The sequence below is a fragment of the Gorilla gorilla genome, chromosome 17 (assembly GCF_029281585.2).
Source record: "Gorilla gorilla gorilla isolate KB3781 chromosome 17, NHGRI_mGorGor1-v2.1_pri, whole genome shotgun sequence".
In the NCBI taxonomy this organism is placed as follows: Eukaryota; Metazoa; Chordata; class Mammalia; order Primates; family Hominidae; genus Gorilla; species Gorilla gorilla.
This window is the reverse complement of record NC_073241.2, coordinates 52,915,714-52,943,698: the sequence shown is the minus strand read 5'-3', so window position 1 is coordinate 52,943,698 and position 27,985 is coordinate 52,915,714. Positions and strand designations below refer to the sequence as shown.

Below are 27,985 nucleotides of genomic sequence, written 5' to 3'. Positions count from 1 at the left end.
GGTTTTCACTTCAACAAATCCGCTTCACTCATTAAGTCATCCTCTGTGCAATTCTGTGTGCGGCACTGGGGTACAAAAAAGATCCCTCCCCACAGTCCCAGTGGCGCATCAAGGATCCAAACAACCCTCAGGGAAGGGGTGTACAGCAAGTGCCTCCATGGAGTAGATGGCTGTGGCCAATGGCGGTAGATATTCCATGGTGAAAGAGAAGGCATGTCCAGTGCCTGGGAGGACGGATAGGACTTTGGTAAGTGGCAGTGAGCACAAACAGGGAAAGCATTCCAGGTAGAGGAACCAGCACGAGCAAAGGCACAGGGGCCGGCTGGTCTGGTTTCACCTTTGAGGACAAGCATTGAGAGACAAGGCTTGCCAGGTACATGGAGAGATGTGGCTGGCTGTGAATACCAGCACTGAGAAGTCAGTATTAATTCAGTAAGTAAATGGGGATCCATTTTTACCTGTGGTGATAATCTGTTTGGTATTATAATCTCTAACTTCTTATTGAATTACTCTTTCTTGCTAGGCAGATTCTTTTGATTCTGGTTTTTGTTTTGGTTTGGTTTTTGCAGTTTTGCAGCCATTTACTATCTAAAACCTGAACATAGGCCTTTCTTCTATGTCGAATGTATTTTAAGTGGGTCAGAGGATCATGCTTCCCAGGGATGGACTTCACATACTGAACTATCTGCTCCCAAACTAAATGCTCTTACAGTATTACCATCACATAGGAGGCGGACAAAGAGGCAAACTTATACCCACAGCCTCCCAAGGAATGTGCTGTGACAAAGAGGTAGCTCTGCCCCTAGCCAGCATCTTAGAAGTTAATTCTTAAGTGTTCAGAGAGAAATTTGATCCTGGTATGTAACCAAAGGTGTGACCACATGTTTTCATCTAGTATGCAACTCATGGTTCTTTCATGCATGGTGAGGTATCTGTGTAGATCTTTATCTTTCAACATTATACAAAAATGGTTCTATAACTCAGAAGCAGCACCTTGGGTGTATGTGGCCCTGCCACTTCCTGAGGTCGGAGGCCATGTGTTTCCTGCTCTTCCCTCTATCACTTAAACCCAACACACTGCCTTGCACCCCCTAGAAACTCAACCAAGGAATAATTCCATTAGCCATTTCTCAAAAATGTTGATTCTTTCTATAAAATGCATTGTCATAATATGGTGCTTAATGAATAACTTCTTTTTTTTTTTTTTTTTGAGACGGAGTTTTACTCTTGTTGCCCAGGCTGGAGTGCAATGGCATGATCTCAGCTCACCGCAACCTCCGCCTCCCAGGTTCAAGCGATTCTCCTGCCTCAGCCTCCCGAGTAGCTGGGATTACAGGCATGCACCACCACGCCCAGCTAATTTTGTATTTTTAGTAGAGACGGGGTTTCTCCATGTTGGTCAGGCTGGTCTCGAACTCCTGACCTCAGGTGATCCGCCCGCCTCGGCCTCCCAAAGTGCTGGCATTACAGGCGTGAGCCACCGCACCTGGCCAAAACTGTTGTTGTTTTAAGCCCCTAAGTTTTGGGGGTAGTTTATTACACAAGAATCAATAACTGATCAAAGAACTTAAAATCAACGAAGAACTCTCATCAGAAATACATACCAAATTCCTAACAATCCTACAAATCAATAAGAAAAATATAAATAGTTCAATGGGAAAACGGGCAAAAGTAGGCATTTCACAGAAAAGGAAACATATATAAACACAATAAACATAATAAGCATTTCAAGAAATGTTCACCATCACCATCATTAGTGATCAAGGCAGACCACAATGCAATATTATTTTATACGTATTCAGTAGACCCAAGTTTAAAGTTTGATGATAACCAGAGTTAAAAAAGACATAGTAGGAGTATAAATTGGTACAAAAACTTTGGAAACTGTTTTAGTATTACCACCTAAAGTTAAAATTCACATTTCCTATGATGCGGCATTCTACTCTCAAACTCATAAACCAAAAAGAAACTCTTGCACAAATTTGATGGTATTATATTCAACACTATTCACAGCAGCACTGTTCATAAGAGCAAAATCCTGGGAATAACCTAATTGCCCAGCCACAGGAGGGTGGATGAACTAACAGTGGTATATTCACACAATTAATAACTATATAAGCAATAATGAGTAAATGAATATATACAATGAAACAATATGGATGAAACAATATTGATGAATCTCAGCAATATAATATTAAGTGAAAAAAGCATGATATACTTTTTATAAAGTTATGAGCAAGCAAAATAAAAAGCACCTACTTTTTCAAAATACGTACAGATGTAATAAAAACTATACTAAAAAAGCAAAGTATTAATAAAAGATTTGGGATGATTATTTCCCCAGAATGTAAGAGACAGAGGGAATGGGGATGGGCAGACCATACATTTAGACATAAATTATTATCCAGGCTCTATGTTTGGTTTTGGTAGCAAGTTCATGAATGCTTATTACTATTTAAAATACATATATAGGCCAGGCACAGTAGCTCACACCTGTAATCCTAGCACTTTGGGAGGCCAAGGTGGGAGGATTGCTTGAGCTCAGGAGTTCAAGACCAGCCTGGGCAACATGGTGAAACCCCGTCTCTACAAAAAATACAAAAATTAGCTGGGCGTGGTGGCATGCGTCCCAGCTACTTGGGAAGCTGAGGTGGAAGGATTACCTGAGCCTGGGAAGTCGAGGCTGCAGTGAGCCATGATTGCATCACTGCACTACAGCCTGGGTGATGGAGTGAGACCCTGTCTCAAATATATGTGTATGCGTGTGTGCATATGTGTGTATGTGTATATATATGTGCATATATATGTGTGTATATATGTATGTATGTGTATATATATGTGCATGTATGTCTGTGTGTGTGTGTGTGTGTGTGTGTGTGTGTGTGTGTGTGTAATGATAATATATTCCCGAGCTGGGTCTCTTCCCATACATCTGGTAGTGGGCAGATGTATGCAATATATATTTGTGTATATAAATATCTCATAAACTGAGTGTTATGACTAATCCATAATCTAACTCCGTGCCTGATGTCCGATATTTTAAAAACACCCATAAATAAAGCAGGACAAAAACTGATAGAAGTCAGAGAAGAAAAGGAACAGAGAACTCCCATGTTCAATTATTCATCCATCCATGCAACAAACCTATGATGATCATCTACTCTGTACCAAATGCCATTCTAGACAGAGAGATGAGAACACTGAAAGATAAACAGAACAAGGGACTCACACTTGGAATTGCACCAAGGCTATTATATTATTAGCCTATTCAGATGGGAAACAGAAAATGTAATGGAAGGGGCTGTGAAGAAAGGAGATAGGACTGTTCCCATAAACAACTAAGCAGAGTTGAGCTCCAAATTTGGCAGTCTCCAGAGAATAAACCAGAAGCCCACAGAATGACCTACCCTTTTTCAGAAGGATGGAAAAAAGTAGTCTCTCCTAGTTCCTAACATTTTTTATGATCTTTCTTAACTAAAAAGCCTTCCACATGTAATACTTTAGAATTCACAATGTAAATACTATATTCCTGCAAGAAGCTAGAGGATGATTATAGCAGTGCTCCCTAACATAGTTTCTGGGGGGTTTTGTTTGAACATTCATTCATTTATTCAACTTATCCAAATTACCTACCATGAGTAGAGCACTATGTTAGATACCGTGGTAAAAACAAACAAACAAACACTAAGAGCTGGATCTGTCCCTAAAGAAAGTTAGTGGGAGACAAGAGAAGTAACTCAACCACTGCACATTACCAAAAGATGCTGGGGCAAGCTAGCACTGGGGTGTGGGAGCCCAGCAAAGGAACACTGTGCTTTACTTTGCTTAATCTCCAGAACACTGTGAACTTTATATCAAAGTATTCAAAACTTAAAGATGAAGAAACAGCTCAAAGAGGTGAAGTGCTTCATCTCAAACCACACAGCTAGGTCGTGCTGGGGCCAGGAACTGCGTGTGTGCCTGATAATGTTACTTATGGCCTGGAACACTTTCCTCCTGGCCAAGCTGCTCTTGTGAGCTACATCAAAAGGTGCTGTCTTAGATTTGGACGGTGTGAAACAGCCCTGGAATGACAATTATATGACTCTCCATACACCTGCCCACTATCAGATGTATGGGAAGAGACCCAGCTGGGGAGAGAAATCTGTCTGGCAGAGGTTCAGATGCACGCCCTTGTGGCAGGCACAAAAAGCCCGGCAAGATAAGCATTTAACCAACGTTCATCCATCAACAGCCCCACTACAAATTACCACATTCGTGTTTCCACGAACCTCTGCTCCTATAGCCATCACTCACTAAGGTTCCGGAGGCCATGGTGTCTCAAGTGCCCAAACCCAAGCCAGCTGGAGGCCTGATGTATAAGACATCCTGGGCTCCCTTCCTAACTTGGAATTGCTCCTTTGCAAAGACCTTGTTCAGAGCATTCTCCCTTTTGAGAGTCACAAAGGCATGTAGGTGTGGTTACTGAAGATTTGGGCAAGTGTTCTGTGAATTTCCTGAATGTTTCCTAAATATACTGGGGTGAGTGGTGAACACCCAGCTCTGTGACTCCCACACACAAGGTTTCATGGCACCAGGGGGTGGAAGATGACATCTCTAATGTGCCTGGTTCCTAGAGATAGGGATTTGAGAGAGAGCTAAAACAAGGGACTCAAAGTTGGTTCCAGGTATTTAAACACACACACATACACCCTTTTTTAAAATTATTATTATACTTTAAGTTCTAGGGTACATGTGCACAACATGCAGGTTTGTTACATATGTATACATGTGCCATGTTGGACACACCCCTTTTTAAAAAGAAGCAGTTAAGCAACTGTCTGCAAAACTCCAAATTCTAGGTGGGGGAGTCCTTTGAATTCATTTCAACTCATTCCTTTTAACTCATTTAACTACTCTACATTTTGGAGTAGAATAGATGGAAATTCAAATCCTGATGGCTACCAGTCACAGCTATGGAACGTTAGTTGAATTATGTAGACTCCCTTGAGCTCCATTTTCTCTTTATTATAATGGGTTAATACTGCCTATCTTACGCAGTGGTTTGAAGATTAAATGAGATGTCATCCATGAAGTAGACACCAGGTGGTGTGATCATACCACCATTGGAACCACTGGAGTGCTTGCTGGAAATGCAGACGCTTCTGGACTTAAAATCAGCATCTCTAGTGGGAGCTAGGCATCAGAATTTTATAAAAGCACTCCAAAGGATTCTTCTGCCCACTGCAGTCTGGGAACCTCAGAGGCAGTGATGACTGGCACATATGGGTGCACCACTAGCCATAGACAGTGCTGCAGCAGTCATAGAAGTAGCTACATTGATGGTAGTAATGACAAAAGGAAACATCCATGTGCCAGATGTGGCCCCTTGCACTTTATATGCATTAACTCAATTTCCATGACAAATCTACAAGGTAGACACAAGCATCAGACCCTTTTATAGAGAGGGAAACAGACACAAAGAGGTGGAGCAATTGGTCTAAGTGGTAGAGCCAAGATAGAACCTGAGAATTAGCCCAAGAGGGGATGCTGGAGAAGGGAAGACAAGAGACAAGGAAGAGGGGGAATAGCTGTCTAGCCGTATGAGGTGTAGCATCTGAATCTGCAGGTGCCTCAGAGATTTGGGCACCACAGAGATTTGGGCTTGGCCAGAAAACATGTATCTCCCCTGCTGGGCACCACCAGCCTGTGAGTCAGACACAACCAGGTAAGGAGGATATTTTTAAGCTAGGCGTGGTGGCTCACACTTATAATCTCAACACTTTGGGAGGCCAAGGTGGGAGGATTACTTGAGCCTAAGAGTTCAAGACCAGCCTGGGCAACAAAGTGACACCCCCATCTCCACAAAAAAGAAAAAAAAAATTAGCCGGGCATGGTGGTGCACACCTGTAGTCCCAGCTACTTGGGAGGCTGAGGCTCCCTTGAGCCCAGGAGTTTGAGGCTGCAGTGAGCCATGATCACATCACTACACTCCAGCCTGGGCAACAGAGCAAGACGCTGTCTCTAAAATTAGAAAAAGAAGAAAGAAGCTTCCTTTAGAAAGGAAGATGCTTGCCGTTAGTCTTCTCCCTCCATAGACAACTGAGAACTGTGTTTTTCTATATTGATGTAATATTTCACTATATTTACTCTTTCACTCTCCTGGAAGTTATTTCACACATTCTCCTTGCTCCTCAAACTCCCACCCCCTTCCCCTCACCTCGTGAATTTGCTTAACTTGCTCATCTTCCTAATCTACAAACCTCACAACATCTGCACCCATATACCTGCCTACCCTTGGTATGGAGAAGCTCCTGTCCCCTGACACTCACTCTCTCTCTCTCTCTCTCTCTCCTCTCTCTCTCCCCACTGCATCTCATTTCTTCCTTTCTGCTAGATCATTCCGATCAGGATTAAAACAAATGTGCTTGAAACAACCTCGCACTTTTCCCCCACTCACTCCATTTGACCCACACTGACTCTCTGGCTGTTTCTCAATCACTCCAAGGCTGCTCCTGCCTCAGGGTCTTTGCACATGCTGTTCGCTCTCCCAGGAACACGCTTCTCCCAGATTGAAGTCTCTTTTTGGCAGTCTTCCTTAGCAACTCCATCTAAAGCAGTGCTGCCCTCTATCTCCGTGTCTATTCCCCTACCCGCTTCTCTTCATCCTCAGCAGGAATTGCAAATCGTTTCCTTTTTAAATTATCCTCTTTATTGGATTATAACTGCCCTGAGGGCAGGGCTTCATCAATTTTGCTCACTACTATAAACCTAGATTGGTATCTGGCACAGGGTAGGCACTCAGTATTACTTGATTTGATTCACAAATTAAAATGGCAGAAACTATATTTAGCTACTCAGAAGTTTAACCAACCACAGGAAGGAAGGCAGTAATTGCAGACTGATACCTATGTCACTAAATTCAGCTATTAGAAAGCACAGTCTAATGAAATCTAGACTCGCTTTTTCTACCCTAATGGAAATCCATGTGTTCCATGAGCAGGGCCTCCCCAGAACCTATTCTCAGCTCCTAACTTCTGACCACTTGCCCGCTCTGGCCAGAAAGCTCCACTCATGCCCAACTCAGCTCTTCCATCTCTGGGCAGAGTCTCACCAGTTTCAGAGACTTCTCAGGTACTCACCCTCCTTGCTTATCATGGCCAAATCAGAGAGGAAAGAGGAAATGAGAGTTATTCTTTTGGTCACAATATATTTCTTCATTATGATTTATTTCCATTCAAAAAGAGGTTTCCCAGGCAACAATGCCTCATTCTCCTAATCTCTGCACCTCATCACATCTGACCCCTTTTATCAATGTCTTATTATTTTGACTTTCTTACCAAAATAGATTTCTCAACAATATTTAATTAGAGTTACCACTTATGACAGGGCGTGGTGGCTCATGCCTGTAATCCCAGCACTTTTGGAGGCGGAGGCGAGAGGATAGATTGAGCCCAGGAGTTTGAGACCAGCCTGGGCAACATGGCGAAACACCAACTCTACAAAAACTGCAAAAATTAGCTGGGCATGGTGGCACGCCCCTGTAGTTCCAGCTACTCAGGAGGCTGAGGTAGGAGGATCACCTGAGCCCAGGAGGTAGAGGCTGCAGTGAGCTGAGATCATGCCACCACACCCGAGCCTAGGCGACAGAGTGAGATTGTGCCTCAAAAAAAAAGAAAAGAAAAGAAAAGAAAAAAGTTACCATTTATTAAACACTAACTGTTCCAGATGCATTATGATTTACCTCATGTAATCCTCATAATAACTGTATGGTGTCCCCATTTTACAGATTATGAAACCAAGTCTCATAAAGGTTAAATAACTCACTCAAGGTCATGTCTTTAGGAAGGAATACATTTAAAGCCAGCTCTATTAATTCCAAAGCCCATACTCTTAATTATGACACTGTACATCTACTTTAGGCTCCTGGTACCAACTGGTTCCCTCTTGAAAGAACTCAAGAAGTTCTTTCTGGAAGTCTTAAAGCCCAATTTTTCAACGGTTTCCATGCAATCCTCTTCCTTCTACTCCTCTCGCTATTTTCCTGTTCCCTATGTGTAGTGTTGGCATGTTACTGTTACAGGAAAGGGGGCCCAATCCAGGCTCCAAGAGGGTTCTTGGATCTCGTGCAAGAAAGAATTCAGTGCGAAGCAAAACCAAGTTTATTAAGAAAGTAATGTGGTGAAGGAACAGCTACTCCATAAACAGAGTAGGGCATTCCCGAAAGTAAGAGGAGGAACATGTCTTACCTAGGTAAGGTAAGGACAAAAAAAGATCATGGATCTTTAGGTAAGGATAAATAAAATATTTTATATAGGATAAAAAAAGATCATGGGGAGATGTGCTCTGCTGCAAGGGTTTGTGATAAAGGATTAATTTTCGTAATTACTATATTTTGCGAGAATCAATATTATTATCTTTAAAGCAAAATTAGGAATGCCTTTGTTCTCAAGATATCGGGATATTAGGACACTCCCAAGTCTGGGTCTGCTTAGTAAACATTATCAATCTATTCCCCTAACTGTAAGCATCTCCAGGCTAGGAATACCTAGCTTTCTGGGAATGCAGCCCAGCACATCCCAGCCTTATTTTTCTAGCTGTCACTCAAGATGGAGTCTCTCTAGTTCGAACGCCTCTGACATTACTGTCAGTGGGGTGTTTGGCAGCTTTAATGATATGTAAGTCATCTGCTCCAAGGCAAACGCAAGTTTACGAGGTGGGCCAGGCCACATCTAGGCCTGCCCAATTAATACCCCAAACCCAAAGTACTTCCTCTTAGCCTAGATTTATGAAAAAGGTCTTTCCTGGTAGTTTACACAATCAACCATCAACTACTGATCTATGAGAACCAGACACCTTCCTCAAGGAGATAGTCTGACCCCAACCTGACTCATTCCTCAAACCAGGTTTTTCCCTCTCAGTTCTATTTCAGTTATTATTTTAACTCCTTTATGAAACAATTACACTTTTTCCTGCTTTCTTTTCCCACATTCCCAATTCCCTCATCTCAGCTTTTTAGTTTTATCACTCACTTAAATATTTTTGAGGACCAGAAAGGGTATCAATACATACAAAAATAAAATGAAATATGTATAAATTCTAGAAAGACCACAGAGGTCTCACTCAGGGACAACATTCAAAACGTGTAACAACAACAGTCATGTGGCTTTCTGAGTTCCTGGAACACACCAAGCATGTTCCCGCCTCAGGGGCCTCAGGCCTCCGGGGTCGCCCTCTCCCAACCTCATTGTGAGGCTGCCTTCCTCTCAACCCTCAGGTTACTCAGGTTTCTGCACCAACATCATCTCCTTTCTTTCTTTTCTTTTCTCTCTCTCTCTCTCTCTCTCTCTCTCTCTCTGTCTATCTGCCCGCCTCAGCCTCCCAAACTGTTAGGATTACAGGCGTGAGCCACCGCACCCCGGCCATCATCTCCTCTTTAATTTTTATCACAGAATCCTGTTTATTCTCTCTAAGGCAAAATAACAACCCACAATTATTATATTTACTCAACGGCTACAGTCTCCCCATGGGAGGTTAGCTCAGTGAGGACAGGGGCCTTTTCTGCCTTGTAACTGTACTTCCAGCCCCTTATATCACCATCCCCTATACCTGGCACATAGTAGATGCCAATAAATATTTGCTAAATATAGAAGTGAATGGACATTACCCACAAGTGTGTGGGCACGCTTGTCTCCAGGCAGCACCATTCTTATTAGTTGATTGGAATCTACTTTAAGAATCACCTCAAAAGTCAGTCTTCCAGCCTCTGTTGAGCTTCCAGCTGTTAAAGCGGTCAATTAAGACAATGAGTCCAAATGAAGCACCAACCCAGACTTTATTAACTTACTGTGACAGTGCAGGCAAGAGATAAAAAAGAAGAGAGGCCGGGCACGGTGGCTCACGCCTGTAATCCCAGCACTTTGGGAGGCCAAGGCAGGCGGATCACAAAATCAGGAGATTGAGACCATCCTGTCTAACACGGGGAAACCCCGTCTCTACTAAAAATAGAAAAATTAGCTGGGCGTGATGGCAGGCGCCTGTAGTCCCAGCTACTCGGGAGGCTGAGGCAGGAGAATGGCGTGAACCCGGGAGGCGGAGCTTGCAGTGAGCCGAGATCGCGCCACTGCACTCCAGCCTGGGCGACAGAGCGAGACTCCGTCTCAAAAAAAAAAAAAAAAAAAAAAAGAAGAAGAAGAAGAGAAACAGGCTGGTTCCCCAGTGTTCCATTTCCCCCCACCACCCACCCCCTCCCACAAATTCATAGTTTGAAGTCCTAACCCCCATGACCTCAGAATAGGACTGCATTTTGAGATAGGGCCTTTAAAGAGATAATTAAAGTAAAATGAAGTCATTACGGCAGGCCCTAATCCAATACGCCTGGATAAGAAGAGGAGTTGGGGACACATACGCACAGAGAAGAGACCATGTGAAGACACAGGCAGAAGGTGGCCATGTACAAGCTAAGGAGAGAGGCCTCAGCAGAAACCAGCCATACGCATGCCTTAGACTTCTAAGCCTCCAGAGCTGTGAGAAAATCAAACTGTGCTGTTTAAGCCACCCTCGCTGTGGTACTTTGTTATGGCAGTCCGAGCAAACTGACACAGGTTGAGTATCCTTTATCCGAAATACTTGAGGCCAAAAATGTTTCAGATTTGGGATTTTTTTGGGGGGGGTGGGTATTGGAATATTTATATTATACTTACCAGTCAAGCATTTCAAATCCAAAAATCCAAAATCCAGGAAGCTCCAATGAGCACTTCTTTGAACGTCATGCTGGCACTCAAAAAGTTGTGGATTTGGGAGCATTTGGGATTTTGGGTTTTTGGATGAGGGATTCCCAACCTGTATGGTGTACTAGTAAGGAAGTCTCAGTGGAGGCACCTGGGAAGAGCCTCAGCCAAGGCTCCTGATAAGGGAGCCCCCAGAATAGAGGCTCCTGGGTCAGGAATGCAGATATGCATATGAGAGGCTCCTGGGCCAGTAGAGCCTGCATCGTTGACCAAAACTCCCTCCAGAAAATTGCAATGCATTCACTGTGCACCAAGTCAGGCGTGGGGAGGGCAGCTTTCCCACATGAGGCCTCCCAAGTAAAGCCTTGTAATTGCAAATGTTGGGGGCTAAAAGATCACACAGAGGATTTTGACCTAAAGATGAAGTCCTCACCCTCCTCTTCAGAAATCATTTCAGTGGTGCAGCACGCTTAGCACAGGAAGTTCTTCTCTGTAGCAAATCCCAGTACTTTGTGCTGCAACATTACACCCTCCTTCCTATTTAATCTCCCATGAAGATGGAGAACCGCTGCTTACAAACATCTTTGTAATGATTCTAAAGGCCCTTGGCCTCCTCTTCCTCATATTTAGTCAGGCAGTTCTACTGTGGCTTGCTTCAGCTACAATTTTCTTAAGCTGCAGTGACAGTCACATGTGTAGTAGCCAGAGAAAGACCACACCCCAGAACCAAGGCAAGTGATCAAAGAAAATGAGGATGCTGCAGGTAACATCAAGTATAGGAAAGGTTGAAAGAATCTCTTCTAAGCCAGCACCTGCTCAGAGAAAGAGAATAAAGAGTTCATCTATCAGGGTGCAGTGGCTCACGCCTGCAATCCCAGAACTTTGGGAAGCCAAGGCAAGTGGATTGCTTGAGGTCAGGAGTTCAAGACCAGCCTAGGCAACATGGTGAAACCCATCTCTACTAAAAATACAAAAATTAGCTGGGCGTGTTCACACATGCCTGTAATCCCAGCTACTTGGGAGGCTGAGGCAGGAGAATTGCTTGAACTTGGGAGGCAGAGGTTGCAGTGAGCCGAGATCGCACCACTGCACACCAACCTGGGCCACAGAGCAAAACTCCGTCTCAAAAAAAAAGGGTGGATTTCACCTGCTCTTAGAATTTCTATCAGAAAATTTACTTTAACAGCTATATTTTTATTCAAAGAAAAGTCTAATAAGTTTACCTAGAAGATAATGAAATAAAATAAAAGAAAGAGAACTCAATAAGTTTACAACAAGCTTATTTAGTGATTTTCCTAATGAAGTCTCCCAGAACATGCTGCTACTTTTTCTAGTTCATCAAAAACATTTAGAATTCAATGATACATTAAAGATACAGTAAATGCTAAGTCCTCATAATAAAATAGGAAAGCAGCCTGGAAACATGTAAGAAAATTTAAAGGTCTGAAATGTTTGCATTCTCATCAAATTACTGTGCAAACTATCTTGCATAGAATCTTTGCCACCAATGTCTTTCATGCACACAAATGTTTGGCAATATTTAGTCTCTGCAGAGCCAATCCCATGACATAGGGAATAGGAGCTTTCATTTCACAATTCCATCCCTTCCCTCCCCTGAAGCAGCCCTCTGAGCCCTCACTAGTAGTGGAGGAATTATCCAACCACTGGGCTCTGTTCAAAAAGTGGATCCAAGGCTCACAGGTGTGCACCACCCCCAAACTCGGGCCACCCCACATGCATTAAGCAAGGATCAGGGGTAAGACAACACAACACAGCTTACTGCCATAAAGAAGTGCACATATTTCTCTTTTTTTTTTTTTTTTTGAGATGGAGTCTTGCTGTGTCGCCCAGGCTGGAGTGCAGTGGTGTGATCTCGGCTCACTGCAGCCTCCACCTCTGGGTTCAAGCAATTCTCCTGCTTCAGCCTCCCAAGTAGATGGGATTACAGGCACACACCACCATGCCCAGCTAATTTATTTTTTATTTGGCCAGGCTGGTTTTAAACTCCTGACCTCAAGTGATTCACCCGCCTCAGCCTCCCGAAGTGCTAGGATCATAAGTATGAGCCACCATTCCTGGCCTTAAGGATGACTCATAATGTGCGTGATCTCTAAATATTTGTTCAGCCTAGAGCTCTTCTCATTCTTTTTAGGGGCCACATTTTGAGTTATCAGGTTGCAAAGTCTCACAAACCAGGACCCTAGAACTACACGCAGAGCCTCATGCAGGGTCCCCTCTCTGCTGCTCTCCCAAACAGGGATAACACGCATACACTGAATGGTCAATACAACTGCTGGTTAACTGAGTTGAAGCTAAAGTTACTGCATTAAGTTTCTAAGGCTGCCATACAAAGTAGCACAAAATGGGTGGCTTAAAACAACTGAAATTTCTCTCTCACCATGCTGGAGGCTACAAGACCAAAATCAAGGTGTCAGCAAGACTGCCCTCCCTCTGAAATATGTAGAGGAAGGATCCTTCCTTGCCTCTTCCAGCTTCTGGGAGCCCAGTCCTAGGCATTGGGTTCAGCCACTGCATCAGACACAGCAGGGCTACACCTGTCTTCCAGAAGACAGATTGTTGAAATTCAGGTACTTTTAAAATCAAACAGCAGTTCCATCAGGGTGTTACTCTGATAAGTAAATTCTATGGTGGTGTTGCCTTTTTAATATTTCTTCAAAAAGCATTGATGGGGTGTCTAAGACAAGCTTCCACAAGGAAACAGTGCAGCATATTTTGCACAGGAATTCTACTCTATGGGGCATCTCAATACTCTGTCCAGACATGAACAGGAAGACAGGGCCCCACCCTCAGGAAGCTCATGATCCTAATAAGGAGACAGACATGAAAATGGATGGCTCCAAGGTGATAAGTGGAATTAGCAAGGCAACGCAAAGTTTAGCGGGAACTCAGAGGAAGGAGTAGTTAGCATGTCTGTGACAGCATAGTATAGCAGGTAAGAGCGTGAATTCTGCAGCCAGAGTACCTGAGTTTAAATCTGGCTTTACCACATACTAACTGTGTGATCTTGGACACATCACTTAACTTCTGTGTGCTTCAGTTTCCTCATTTGTAAAAGAAGCATGCTAATTGTACCTCCTTCATATATTCATAACTTGTTGTGACAATCAAGAAGTCAATGTGTAATATGCTTTAGACCTGTGCCAAGCATCAGTAAGTGTTGTCTGTGTGTGTTAAATCAATACCCTGCATTAAGCAGGGGAGCAAAGCCCCTCATTACTAGGCCATTCCTCCTTCTCACCATTCTGCCCCCTATATTTGGTATCACTCCTATACACAGTATGCACAGTATATGGTGCAACTTGAAAGTAACGGAGAACTCACTTCTATTTCCCACCTCTCACAATTAAGATGTGCATAATCACTTTAAACCTGTATTATTCTCCAGTTAATATTCATTTATTAACTCCACATGTATTTTCTGAGCTTCTAGGATGGGAAAACCACTGAGGGAATACAATATGTTTTTGACACTGAGAAACTGGCAGGGCACATGGGACTCAAGGAGCTGGCTTTTCCTCAGGGCAGTTTCCACCCTGTTGACATGAGGGATCTAATCAGTGTCCTATGACCTCATTCAAACAGTTCTTTATTGCAAAGCAGAAAAAGACTCCCTGCCTCTGAGCAGATACAGCCCTGCCCAGGTGACCCTACTCACCCGCTTGGCCAGGAATCCATGTATGTAGCACAACCATAGGCAGCTCCATTGACTTAGACCACTCAGGTGCCACTTAGTAAATCTTTTCCTAACTAGGCAAATGGTTCCAGAATGCAGAGAGTTAACACAGGTTTCATAAATGCCTAAATTACAACCAGGAATAAATGTATGATTTGGAAAAATGTATTATTGCCACTAAATTAGCCTTAAAAATTAAAATCTCCCCCCAAAATGTTATTTGAGCTGATAAGAAGTATCTTTAAACAAATAATATCTAGTTATTAAAACAGTACTAAAACAAGTTACTATTTCTATAATATAGAAGGCTATAGAAGTCTGTATGCCAGTGGATTATTTAGCATGGCAAATGTGTTCAGTATATAATGCACTGTACATTTCTTTTTTTTTTTTTTTTTGATACAGAGTCTCACTCTCAAGAGCTGAGGGAATCCTGCTAGCAGATCTACTCTACAAGGAATGCTAAAAGGAGTCATTCAAGATGAAATAAAAAGACACTAGACAGCAATTCAAAGCCATACTAAGAAAGAACAACAGTATAGGTAACTACATATGTAAACATAAAAACCAGTATTATTGTATTTTTGGGTTGTTTTGTTTTTGAGATGGAGTCTTCGTCTGTTGCCCAGGCTGGAGTGCAATGGCGCGATCTCAGCTCCTGGGTTCAAGCAATTCTCCTGCCTCAGCCTCCCGAGTAGCTGGGATTACAGGCACCTGCCACCACGCCCAGCTAATTTTTGTATTTTTAGTAGAAACGGGGTTTCACCATGCTGGCCAAGCTGGTCTTGAACGTCCAACCTCAGGCAATCCGCCCACCTCAGCCTTCCAAAGTGCTGGGATTACAGGCGTGAGCCACCATGCCTCTCCATATTTTTGGTTTTTAACTGCTTTTTTTGTATATTATTTAGAAGACAAATGCATATATAATAACAATAATTATAAATTCATAATAATGAACAATAATGTATAAAGATGTAATTTGCAACAATAATGTAAAGGACAGAGTTACATAGAAGCAGAATTTGGGATGCTGTTGAAGTTAAGCTAGTATCAATTCAAACTGGATTGTTATATATTTAGGATACTAATCGTAATCCTCAGAATAAGTACTAAAAAAAAACTAAATATATATAGAAAAGGAAATGAGGAGAGAATCAAAATGGTAAAAATCAATTAAACCAGAAGACAATAATAGAAGAATTGAGAGTAGCCAAAAAATATATAAGGCATATAGAAAACAAGCATCAGAATGACAGAAATAAGTCTTTTCTCATGGAAACAAAATTTTCTAACATTAATATTTTCCAACAAAAGATTTCCAATGAGTCTTGAATCTATTGTTTAAAACATCAAAACGGGCCGGCTGCGGTGGCTCATGCCTGTAATCCTAGCACTTTGGGAGGCCAAGGTGGGTGGATCACCTGAAGTCAGTAGTTCAAGACCAGCCTGGCCAACATGGTGAAACCCCGTCTCTACTAAAAATACAAAAATTAGCTGGGCGTGGTGGCAGGCGCCTGTAATCCCAGCTACTCGGGAGGCTGAGGCAGGAGAATAGCTTGAACCCAGGAGGCGGAGGTTGCAGTGAGCCGAGACGACCGTGCCACTGCACTCCGACCTGGGAGAGACGAGAGAGACTTCGTCTCAAAAACAAAACAATACAAAACATCAAAACGTAATACCTTTCTACTAGGAATGCTGAATACAACTTGGAAGTGAACAATTACCGGCCAAGTTTCTACTTCTAAAAATTTTTAGGCTAACCGAAGGATGGGGCAGAGCTAGAGCTATAGTACCATGATTTAGTAGCTTAGACAGCAAAAGACGTGTGCAGTCACTTGGGGCCTCTCACTTCAAAGGGCCCCTCGCTTACTTCAATGCTGTGCTGTCACCATCTTGATATTTAAAATAAATTTTTAACAAGGGTTCTACATTTCCACTTTGCACTGAACTCTGTAAATTATGTGACTGGTCAATGCAGTTCTTCCATTTGAATCTACATTTTTTTTAGGTATCTTTTCAGCTATAACAACCACTAAAATCAAGTATAACATAAAATCAGGCCGGGTGCAGTGGCTCATGCCTGTAATCCCGGCACTTTGGGAGGCCAAGGTGGGCAGATCGCTTGAGCCCAGGGGTTCAAGACCAGTCTGGCCAACATGGCAAAACCTTGTCTCTACAAAAGATACAAAAATTAGCCACGCATGGTGGCATGTGCCTATAGTCCCAGCTACTTGGCAGGCTGAAGTGGGAGGATTACCTGGGCCTGGGAGGTGGAGGTTGCAGTGAGCCAAGATAGCACCACTGCACTCCAGCCTGGGTAATAGAGTGAGACCCTGTCTCAAAAATAAAATTAAATTAAAAACTGAATTGTTATAAGAGCTAAACTAAATTTCTCAAAAATAATTATACACACAATTATATTTGCATATTTGTGTGTTTATAAACACACAATCATAAAATAGAGAAAGCAAAATTATTTGAGGACTGTTAAAATTAAAAGTATTTTCATCATTGTTATTTTATATTTTTAGTTTCTTTTCTTGCATGTTTTATAATATAGATAATATATAAATATGGTAAAAAGTATTTTCATCATTGTTATTTTGTCTTTTAGATTTCTCTTTTTGCATGTTTTAAAATATGCACAACACATATCAATATAATACATGCATGTAGTTTATAAGTAAATAAGCACATATGGCACTAGATGTTCAACAACTTGTCATTTATGGAAATGCATGGTCAAAAGAGTTTCTAAAACACTAATCTAGACACCCAATGATAACCTTGCTCTTTTAGAACCCAAGCTCCAAAATCGCTCCCTCTTCCCACTTCCTGTTCCTCAACAATACTTTGCAGAAGAAGGAGGCAATTTGGGCTTAGTGTCGAGGATTTGAAGTCAGGACTGGATTCAAATTCTCCTGCCCCTTTGGGAGGTCAAGGCAGAAGGACAGCTTGAGGCTAAGAGTTTGAGACCAGCTAGGGCAAAATAGCCAGACCCTGTCTCTACAGAAAAATAAATAAATAAATAAATAAATAAATAAATAAATAAATAAATGCCAGGCCTGAGGTTGCAGTGAGCCGAGATCGCACCATTGCATTTCAGCCCCGGCGACAGTGCGAGACTCTGTCTCAAAAAAAAAAAAAAAATTGCCAGGCACGGTGGTGCACGCCTGTAGTCCCAGCTACACCCAAGGCTGAGGCGGGAGGATCCCTTGAGCCCAGGAGTTCGAGGCTGCCGTGAGCCGTGATCGCACCACTGCACTCCTGCCTGGCTGAGACCTGTGAGTAAGGGCCAGGCACTGCAAGATGCTGCTTAAGATGCACCGCAATGTCGTTTGCGCCGGGTGTTCGCGGTGAGGCTCGGATCTCTGAAAGCCATTCTATCTCTGTCCGCCTAAGGTCTCATTCGCCCCCAATGACTGGATGGTGGCACTTCAGGCAGTGCAGTGAAGTGAATCTTTTCAGTAACATTAGAGTGATACCGCTGTTATAACCTAAAAATTCTCTCTTAAAATACACCACAGAAAGTAATTGCCACCGACTCCTCCGAATAAGGCCCGGGAGGTGGGGCAGGAGGCGCCCCTGAACCCTCGAGGACTCAAGCCTGGCGGGACGCTCCGTGGGTGACGGAGGCGGGAAGGGCCGCCTGAGGCGCCTGCATCTCTTAGAGCGCAGCCTCACACTTTCCCCTCCACCAGCCCGAACCTGACCACAGCCTCAGGTCACCTCGCGTGCTCCCCCTCCTCGCCTCGGGCCGGTGGTGCCGGTGCGGTGCTTCCACGAGATCGCTCCTGGGTCGTGGGCCCTCGCACGCGGGGATGGGGGCTGCCCTTCCCAGTCGCCCGGAGCCACTAGCGCGCGTGAGGAAAGGGCCCGATCCCTTCTCCGGGTGTCTGGCCGGCGCGGGAAGGAAAAGGAGCGCCCACCCCGGCTCTCTCCGAGGCCCTCACCTGGATGGTGTGGCCGCTGCCTGGGGCGGTGGGGCCCCCGACCAACTTGCAGTAGAGCTCGGGCTGGGGCCTCCCCTCGCCGGGTCCCCTCTCCCCGCAGGTGGCGGTGGCCCAAATCCTCGCCGCCTCGGCCAGGTTGAAGTAAGTCGGGTGAAGGCTGAGCCCGGCCGCGGCCCCGGGATCCCGAGCGGTCGCCCCCAAGGCTGGCAGCACCTGCAGTACCAGCAGGAGCAGCGGCGTCGGCGGCAGGACTGGCCCCAGTGCCCGACCCCGAGGCCGCGCGGCTGCCGCCATCCAGCCGCGCGGTGTCCTCCCGCCTGAGCCGTCCGCAGAGGGGCTCGGGGGCACCGCCGCTCTCCGCCTGCGCCTCCCGGACCTGCAGCGCCAAGACTAGCGCAGCCGGGGATATGGGCGGCGCCGGGGCCGCTCCCCTTGCTCCACGCGCTGGAAGCCCGCGGCGTGGGGGTGGCCTCTCAGCTCGGGAACCTGCCGCGGCTGGAGCGGGCACCAGCCGGATCAGGAACTGACAGTGCTCAGCCGCGGGCCAGCAGACGGCGTCTCTCCCGCGCGAGGCGCGCTGCAAACTTCGCGGGCGGGGAATGGGAGAGGCGTTCCCGGGCTCCCACCCAGGCGGCGGGAGCGGGAGCCTGGGATCTTCGAACCCTCCAGGCGCCAGGACAGAAATTAATTAGATCGTTCTCCTCTCTGGATACTCACCGCTCAGGTCAAAGCCAGAAAAGCCACCTGTGACCTAAGAGTAAAGGAGGCTTGTAAACGAATTTGGTTGAGAGCAGAGGAAACTGCCACTACCTACAGAACTCACATCAAAGACATTTCGATTTCCCAGCCAAGTGTTGATTCGTCAACTCCTCAACACTGTGCACCTAGGATCCCTGTGGGACTGCAGCCACAGGCTGAGCCAGGGAACTGGGAGTGGTGGAACGTACATATTTAAAAGACAGCCAATAATGCAAGTTGTAATTTGCCAACCTGGAAAGGAACCTTAGAGGAAATCCTTTAGATGCCTAATCTGCTAAATTTTACAAATAAGCTAAGAGAGATTGAGTGAGGTACGCCACCTGCCATGATGGCCTCAGAACAGAGAAGACCCCCTCCCCCCACGACCCCGGACTGATGCTTGGTCTTATATGCAGAACACCGTACTAAAACAGAACCCACATAGGCCCTCGAAACAATTAGAGGAATGCAATATTTGTGCAACAAAAATTGCAAAACCTCTTTGAAAGAAATGTTAAAAGACCTAAATGAGTGGAAAAGCCTCCCATGTTCATGGATTAGGAGACAATATTGTGAAGATGGCAATATTTCCTAAAGCAACCTACAATTCAACACAATGGATTTTGATAGGGATCAAAATCCCAACTTTTTTTTTTTTCAGAAATTGACAAGCTGATCCTAAAATTCATGTGGAAATGCAAGAGACCTAGAAAATCCAAAACGATTCTGAAAAAGAATGAAGTCAGTGGACTCACGCTTCCTAGTTTTAAAACTTCATACAAAACTACAGTAATCAAGACGGTGTAGTACCGACATAAGGATAAACGTAGATCAATGGAATAGAATTGAGAGCTCAGAAATAAACCCTTACATTTATGGTCACTGGATTTTCAACAGGGTGCCAAGACTATTCAATGGGAAAAGAATAACATTTTTGATAAATGCTGCTGGGAAAACTGGACATCCCAAAATAATCTAGTAGGATCCCCACCTCATACTATATACAAAAATTAACTCAAAATGGATTTAAGATCTCTAAATTTTACATTTAGAGAGCTAAACTATAAAGCTAAAACTATAAAACTCTAAGGGAAAAACACAGGAGTAAATCTTCATGACTTTGGATTAGCAATGCTGTCTTAGCTATGATATCAAAAGCGCAAGCAACAAAAGAAAAAAATAAATTGGGCCGGGTGCGGTGGCTCATGCCTGTAATCCTAGTACTTTGGGAGGCCGAGGCGGGTGGATCACCTGAGGTCAGGAGTTCAAGACCAGCCTGGGGAACATGGTGAAACCCTGTATCTAATAAAAATACAAAACTTAGCCAGGCGTGGTGGCATGTGCCTGTAATCCCAGCTACTCCAGAGGCCAAGGCAGGAGAATCACTTGAACCCGGGAAGCGGAGGTTGCAGTGAGCCAAGATCATGGCACTACACTCCAGCCTGGGTGACAGAGCAAAAATCTGTCTCAAAACACACACACACACACACACACACACACACACACACACACACACACACAAAGATAAATTGAAATTTACCAAATTTTAAAACTTTTGTGCTTCCAAGGCACCCTCAAGAAAGCAAAAGATGGCCAGGCACAGTGGCTCATGCCTGTAATCCCAGCACTTTGGGAGGCCGAGATGAGTTGATCACCTGAGGTTAGGAGTTCAAGACCAGCCTGGCCAACATGATGAAATTTTCTACTAAAAATACAAAAATTAGCTGGGCGTGGTGGTGCGCACCTGAAATCCCAGCTACTAGGGAGGCCGAGGCAGGAGAATCACTTGAACCCAGGACGCAGAAGTTGCAGTGAGCTGAGATTGTGCCACTGCACTCTAGCCTGGTAAACAGAGAATCCATCTCAAAAAGAAAAAAAAAAAAGAAAGTAGAAGACAATACCCAAGATAGAAGAAAATATTTGCAAATCATATATCTAATTAGAAATTCATATCCAGAATAAACTCTTACAACTCAACCATTTTTTAAAAAGTAGTGGGCAAATATAAAAATGGTCGATAAGCATGACCATGGAAGATGCTCAACATCATTAGCCATCAGGAAAATGCAAACCAAAACCACAATGAGATACTACTTCACACACACTGGGATAGTTATAACCAAAAAGATAGATAATAACAAGTATTTGTGAGGATGTGGAGAAGTTGGAACCCTCACAGATTACTGATGGGAATGTAAAATGGTGCAGACACTTTGGCAATTCCTCAAAAACTTAAACATAACATGACCATGTGATCTGGCAATTCCAATCCCAAGAACATACTCAAGAGAACTGAAAATATATATCCACACAAAAACTTGTACATAAATGTTTATAGCAGCGTTAGTCATATAATAAAAAAATAAATACAACCCAATGTTCACCAACTGATGAATGGATAGACAAAATGTGGTATATCCATACAATGGAATATCTGTCACACCTAAAAAGAAATGAAGTTCTGATCCATGCTTACAACATGGAAGAACTTTGGAAACGTTATGGTAGGTGAAAGAAATCAGACAAAAAAGACCACATATTGTATGGGGAGTGACTGCTATTGGCTATGGGGTTTGTTTTCGGAGTGATAAAAATGTTCTGGAATTAGATAGTGGTGATGATAACCATCACGCTATGCATCACCACTATCACATCACCAATTGTGTGAATATACTAAAACCACTGAATGGTGCACTTTATGAATTTATGGTATATAAATTATATCTTAAAGCTGTTATTATGGATTTTTGCAGAACTGAAATATCTACTAAACATAAGAAATGTGGCCAGGTGTGGGGGCTTACGCCTGTAATCCCAACACTTTGGGAGGCTGAGGCGGGTGAATCACCAGCGGTCAGGAGTTCGAGACCAGGCTGGCGAACATGGTGAAACCCTGTCTCTGCTAAAACTACAAAAATTAGTCGGGCATGGTGGCACATGACTGTAATCTCAGCTACTGGGGAGGCTGAGGCAGGAGAATCGCTTGAACCTGGGAGGCAGAGGTTGCAGTGAGCTGAGATCGCACTACTGCACTTCAGCCTGGGTGACAAGAGCGAAACTCCGTCTCAAAAAAAAAAAAAAGAACTGTATATGAATGTGTGTGTGTGTTTGTGTATGCGTGTGTGTGAAAGCAGACAAATAATTTTTTTTTTTTGAGACAAGGTATCACTCTGTTGCCCAGGCTGGAGTGCAGTGGCATAATCATGGCTCACAGCAGTGTCAACCTGTGGTGCTCAAGTGATCCTCTCACCTCAGCCTCCCAAGTAGCTGGGACTACAGGCATGTGCCACCATGCCTGGATAATTTTCTTTATTATTATTATTATTATTATTTTTGTAGAGATGGGATTTTGCCATGTTGCCCAGGCCACTCTCAAACTCCTGAGGTCCAGCAATCCATCCATCTTGACCTCCCGAAGTGCTGGGATTATAGGCGTGAGCCACTGTGCCTGGCCAGAATTTTTGAAAGCTTTACAATAGGATATTCAAGTGGCTAGATAGGATGGAGAGAGGGGATTTTTTGTTTGTTTATTTATTTTCTTCTTTTTGCTTGCTTATATTTTTTAATTTCTCCAAGAATGAAACTATATTGCTTTTGTCCTAATAAAAACTTTCAAAATATTCTATTAAATCAACTGAATGAGTACCCAGCACTGACTCTAATAGTCCTGTCCTAAGTGATATGGTCCCACCTAAATTGATGAAAGAAGATTGATAAAAAGCGAGAAAGGGCTGGGTGCGGTGGCTCATGCCTGTAACCCCAGCGCTTTGGGAGGCCTAGGCAGGCGGATCACGAGGTCAGGAGATCTAGACCATCCTGGCTAACATGGTGAAACCCCGTCTCTACTAAAAATACAAAAAATTAGCCAGGCATGGTGGCAGGTGCCTGTAGTCCCAGCTACTTGGGAGGCTGATGCAGGAGAATGGCCAGAACCCGGGAGGCAGAGCTTGCAGTGAGCAGAGATCCCACCACTGCACTCCAGCCTGGCCAACAAAGCCAGACTCCGACTCAAAAAAAAAAAAAAAGTGAGAAAGATTTTATATACTTTTTAAAGTCCTCTCAGACAAGATTATTTGAAGGAAAGCATTCAACAAATGGCTAAGGTTCCAAAACTATTTTATTAACATGTAAAAGTGAAAGCAAAGTCTAAATTTAAAAAGTTGTTTTCTGCCCTGGCCAGTAACTCTTCCACACTGCCAAGTCTTTTTGCTGAGATGTTCTGATGCTATCAGAAATCTCGGCAGCAGCTACAACCATCCCTGGATTCAAATCAAGGCTTTGTCCTTACAGGGCTTCATATTTTGCTATAAACGGCAACACTTAACAGCATGATATACAAATTTATTGAACTGTACAATGATAATATTTCTCTTTAATGTGTTTTATTGCATTCCCTAGTCAGAGGGTAAGTGATATCATTGACTTCATGTTGTCGTTGCAGTTTAAAAATAACTTTGCGATGTCAAAGTACAATAAGTGTATTTGCCCACCGAGAACAGCTATAAAGATGATCAAATAAAAGCTTCATATCTAAAGTTAATATTTGCTAGTAAAGTCATCTCTCTAAAGATTAAATGTCTAAACCAAACATCCAGGAAACAACTACGCTCCACAGTCCTGGATGCCAGAGATATAAAGATGAGTAATGAGAATGAGGACACTTTGGTGGGTGGGAGGAGGAAGGCTGTTCTGAAGTTTAAATGAAGGAATGTTATGAGCAAGTGCTTTGAGACATTAAAGCAGCAAATATAAGGACACACATTTTTAAGGCAAAATGGGGCTGTCATGTTTTTGTTTTTATTGTTGTTGTTTTTGAGATAGGGTCTCACTCCACTATCCAGGCTGGAGTGCAGTGGTGCAATCTCAGCTCCCTGCAACGTCCACCTCCCCTACTCAAGTGATCCTCTGGCCTCAGCCTCCCAAGTAGCTGGTACTGCAGGTGTGCACCACCACACCCAGCTAACTTTTTGTATTTTTGGTAGAGATATGGTTTCGCCATGCTACCCAGGCCAGTCTCAAACTCTTGGACTCAAGCGATCTACCTGCCTTGGCCTCCTAAAGTGCTGGGATTACAGGCATGAGCCACTGCACCTGGCTGGGGCTGTCATGTTTTAATGTAGAAAGAGAATGCTTAAAGGAATTAAATGACTTGCCCATATTTTAAGAAAAACAGGAATAATCAGCTGGACCCAAGACATCTGATTTCCAGTTATGCTTCTACGAGGACTCTGAGAGGACAAAAAGGAAAACACCTGGGTGAGGCCCATCTGTGGTGTGAAGGCTACAGATGTGTCCCAAGCACAAGAGGTTTACTTCGCCCTGGAAGGGTGGGTGGGACATACATGCATTGTTGGGTGCAAACAAACTCAAACTAACAAAAGTGAATTGGGGTTTGGCTGACCTCCCAATACTTCAGAAGTGATTCATGCAGAGCTGCATCCTTCAAATCTTAAGATGGAAGTGGAACTTGCCATGCATACTGTTGTTAAAAAGAATGTCCTTAGAGCCAAGAACCTAGACATGCATGGGTAATAAACTCAGTGTCTTACAACGGCATAACAAATGCAGTAATGTCCCTTTAATACAGTGATTGACCTAACATACTCATCGCTATTCTTCCTCTTAATCAAAACATAGGTTTTCTCCTCCTTTTTCACTCGCTCCCCAATATGGCAGCTCTTCCCTTCTCTCCTCTCCAGTTCTCCTAGGAATATGAACTGGGATCAGAAGCCCTGAGTCCTGCTCATTATTACTATTCTCTTTTAAATTGCATGGTTAAACTGTGACTTGTTACTGGCTTGGTTTCACTTAATAATCAATCAGGTTGCAGAAATTGACCCGTCATCATCATTTAACAGAGAAAACAATAACATCATCTAAGCCAATAGCAGTGTGTGGATCACTAACAGCAACCAAAAGAATACAAACAAAACCAAAAGACTAAAGGCATTTCTACTTATTATAATGACACACACCTGGTGAGGCATGTTGAAAACCAGAGGAAACTAGACAATGAGTAAAGCTCTGCCACCCAATTTGTTAGCATCATTGCAAACCCAAGATGGAAAGCATCTTTTGGAATCCTGCAATTCTACCATCCAAGAAAAAAAAAAAATCTTTTGTTACTCTTCTACAGTGTTTCATGTCTGTAATCCAAGCACTTTGGGAGACCGAGGAGGGTGGGTTGCCTGAGCTCAGGAGTTCGAGACCAGCCTGGGCAACACGGTGAAACCCCATCTCTATTAAAAATACAAAAAATTAGCTGGGCGTGGTGGCATGCACCTGTTGTCCCAGCTACTCGGGAGGCTGAGGCAGGAGAATTGCTTGAACCCAGGAGGCGGAGGTTGCAGTGAGCCTAGATCGTGCCACTGTACTCCAGCCTAGGTGACAGAGCGTGAGTCCGTCTCCAAAAATAAAAAAGAAAGTTTCACCAAGTGTATTTCTTAACAAGCATTTTTCTGTGTTATTAAATATCTACCTAACTGTGCAAATGTAGGCTTTTGGTTAACATCAAACAATTACCATGACCACACAGAGCTGAAATCATTCCAGTTCAGAGTGAAGATAGTGTGCTTGCTTTAGCCTATGTTGTCAGACTCTAAATAAAGGCAAGGTTTCTATTAATCATTTTGAAAACTGAGAATTACCCCTAGACCCTTGGGCATCAGGAAACACAAATCTAAGATCACCCACTTTTGTTTCCAGACAAGACAGTCATGGTTAAGGACTTGTTCAGTTGCTCAGCCCTCATTACCATGAGATGGTATCCAGAACCCAGCTATGTGCCTGCTTGGGATTATAGGACATCTCCACCTCTCTTTAAAGTGTGGACCTCCCTGTTCCAGGTCCCCTGATCTAAGGACTTCTTGTAAAGTAAGGATACTCCCTTGGCCCATGGCCTCTGTCTGGTTTATCTTCTGAGCTCAGAAACCCCAGTGTTAACCAAACCAGAGTAGAATTCTCAGCCTGATTATATCAAGTGTTTCTGCTCACTGCAAGCAGATTCTAGCTTTCATCAGAACCTTGACAATGGTACCTCCTGTTAGGGCACTCCCTGGTAGATAGCTCTGCCAAACCCCCTATGAAGAATTCACATTTCAGGCTGGGTGAGGTGGCTCATGCCTGTAATCCTAGCATTGTGGGAGCCCAAAATGGGAGGATTGCTTGAGGCCAGGAGATCAAGACCAACCTGGCCAACGTAGCAAGACATGATTTCTATTTTTATTTTATATCTGTTAAATAAAATTTTTTTTAAAATTCACATTCCAATTGCATGAATTTTCTCTGCAGCTCTTGTTTCACACAGTCCCATTTGGCCTTTCTGTGAAATACACAGCTGGGCAGAGGAAGTAATTTTATACATTTGTTTTTAAGGAGAATTTTTTTCCCCACCCCAGGTGTCTGTTACTACAAGCAGTAGTTCTAGGATAAAAGAAAGTCTACACCTATGTAATAGTACCTTGTCTTTACAATGCCTTTTTTTTTCTGTCAGCCCAGAGCTACCCTGCAAGGTAAGTGTTTGAAAGCCATTATTCTCATTTTGTAAATGAGCAAAAATAAAGTAGTGAGTAATTAAATCATCTTGCTTCAGCCATAGTGGAGATTTAAGGAATAGAGCCTTCACTCTCTTGACATGAACTCTGACTCAAAATCTGGCAGAGATTTTTTAGTGAAAATTAGAAATCAGTCTTTAAAATATCTTTTTGCTTCATTTTCACATTTTCCCCTCTTTAGTTGCCCTAAGTTTAGGAATTCAAGTCCACAAGAGGTGGCACTGCCAGCAGGGTAAAAATATGTCAACACCTAGTGCTCAACCACACTGCACTGCCTGTCTTTCTTTCTTTCTTTCCTTCTTTCTTTCTTTCTCTCTTTTCTTTCTTTTTTTCAGACAGAGTCTTGCTCTGTTGCCCAGGCTACAGTGCAGGAGTGTGATCATGGCTCACTGCAGCCTCAAACTCCTGGGCTCAAGCGATCCTCCCAAGTAGCTGGGACTAAAGGTATGCACCACCACACCCAGCTAATATTTTAATTTTTTTTTTTTTTTAGAGACAGGGTCTTGCAATGTTGCCAGGGCTCATCTTGAACTCCTGGCTTCAAGCAATCCTCCATCCTTGGCCTCCCAAAGTGCTGGGATTACAGGTATCAGCCACCACACCCTGGCCTACACTGCATGTTGTTTCTATGTCCAAAATACATCACTTCAGAGACATGCGTTTTGTAAGAATTTGACAAATAGTCTCAACAAAGGTCTATTTAACAATAAAAGCTGTAGACTTTTTGAGGACAGGGGCTGGCCCAGGGATTTTTTCTTTTCCTTTTTCTCCTTTAAGATTCCCAAAATGTGGCACATATACACCATGGAATACTATGCAGCCATAAAAAATGATGAGTTCATGTCCTTTGTAGGGACATGGATGAAATTGGAAATCATCATTCTCAGTAAACTATCGCAAGAACAAAAAACCAAACACCGCATATTCTCACTCATAGGTGGGAATTGAACAATGAGATCACATGGACATAGGAAGGGGAATATCACACTCTGGGGACTGTGGTGGGGTGGGGGGACGGGGGAGGGATAGCATTGGGAGGTATACCTAATGCTAGATGACGAGTTAGTGGGTGCAGCACACCAGCATGGCACATGTATACATATGTAACTAACCTGCACAATGTGCACATGTACCCTAAAACTTAAAGTATAATAAAAAAAAAAGAAAAAAAAAGATTTCCATAGAAGTGTCTTATACAAAGTAGCAGGTTGATAAATATCTGTCAGAATTCAGATTGAATTAATTGCACTTGAGCCCTAGAATATCGGGCTAATAGACAATTTTGTAGACCATACAACTGAAATCTCTCACCATTTCATGCTCTGTAACAGCCCATAT

The 27,985-nt window shown here is 43.5% G+C and overlaps 1 protein-coding gene across 1 annotated transcript in view; it reads right to left on the bottom strand.

Moving 5' to 3' along the window:
* The window catches only part of LAMA3 (laminin subunit alpha 3), a 261,658-nt gene extending 242,777 nt beyond the window's left edge, over nt 1-18,881 (bottom strand). Inside the window, exon 1 of the mRNA XM_031003750.3 lies at nt 18,357-18,881. Coding sequence (XP_030859610.2) covers nt 18,357-18,650 — 294 coding nt within the window. The 5' untranslated portion in view covers nt 18,651-18,881. The remainder of the gene's footprint in view (nt 1-18,356) is intronic.
* Between the last annotated feature and the right edge of the window lie 9,104 nt (nt 18,882-27,985).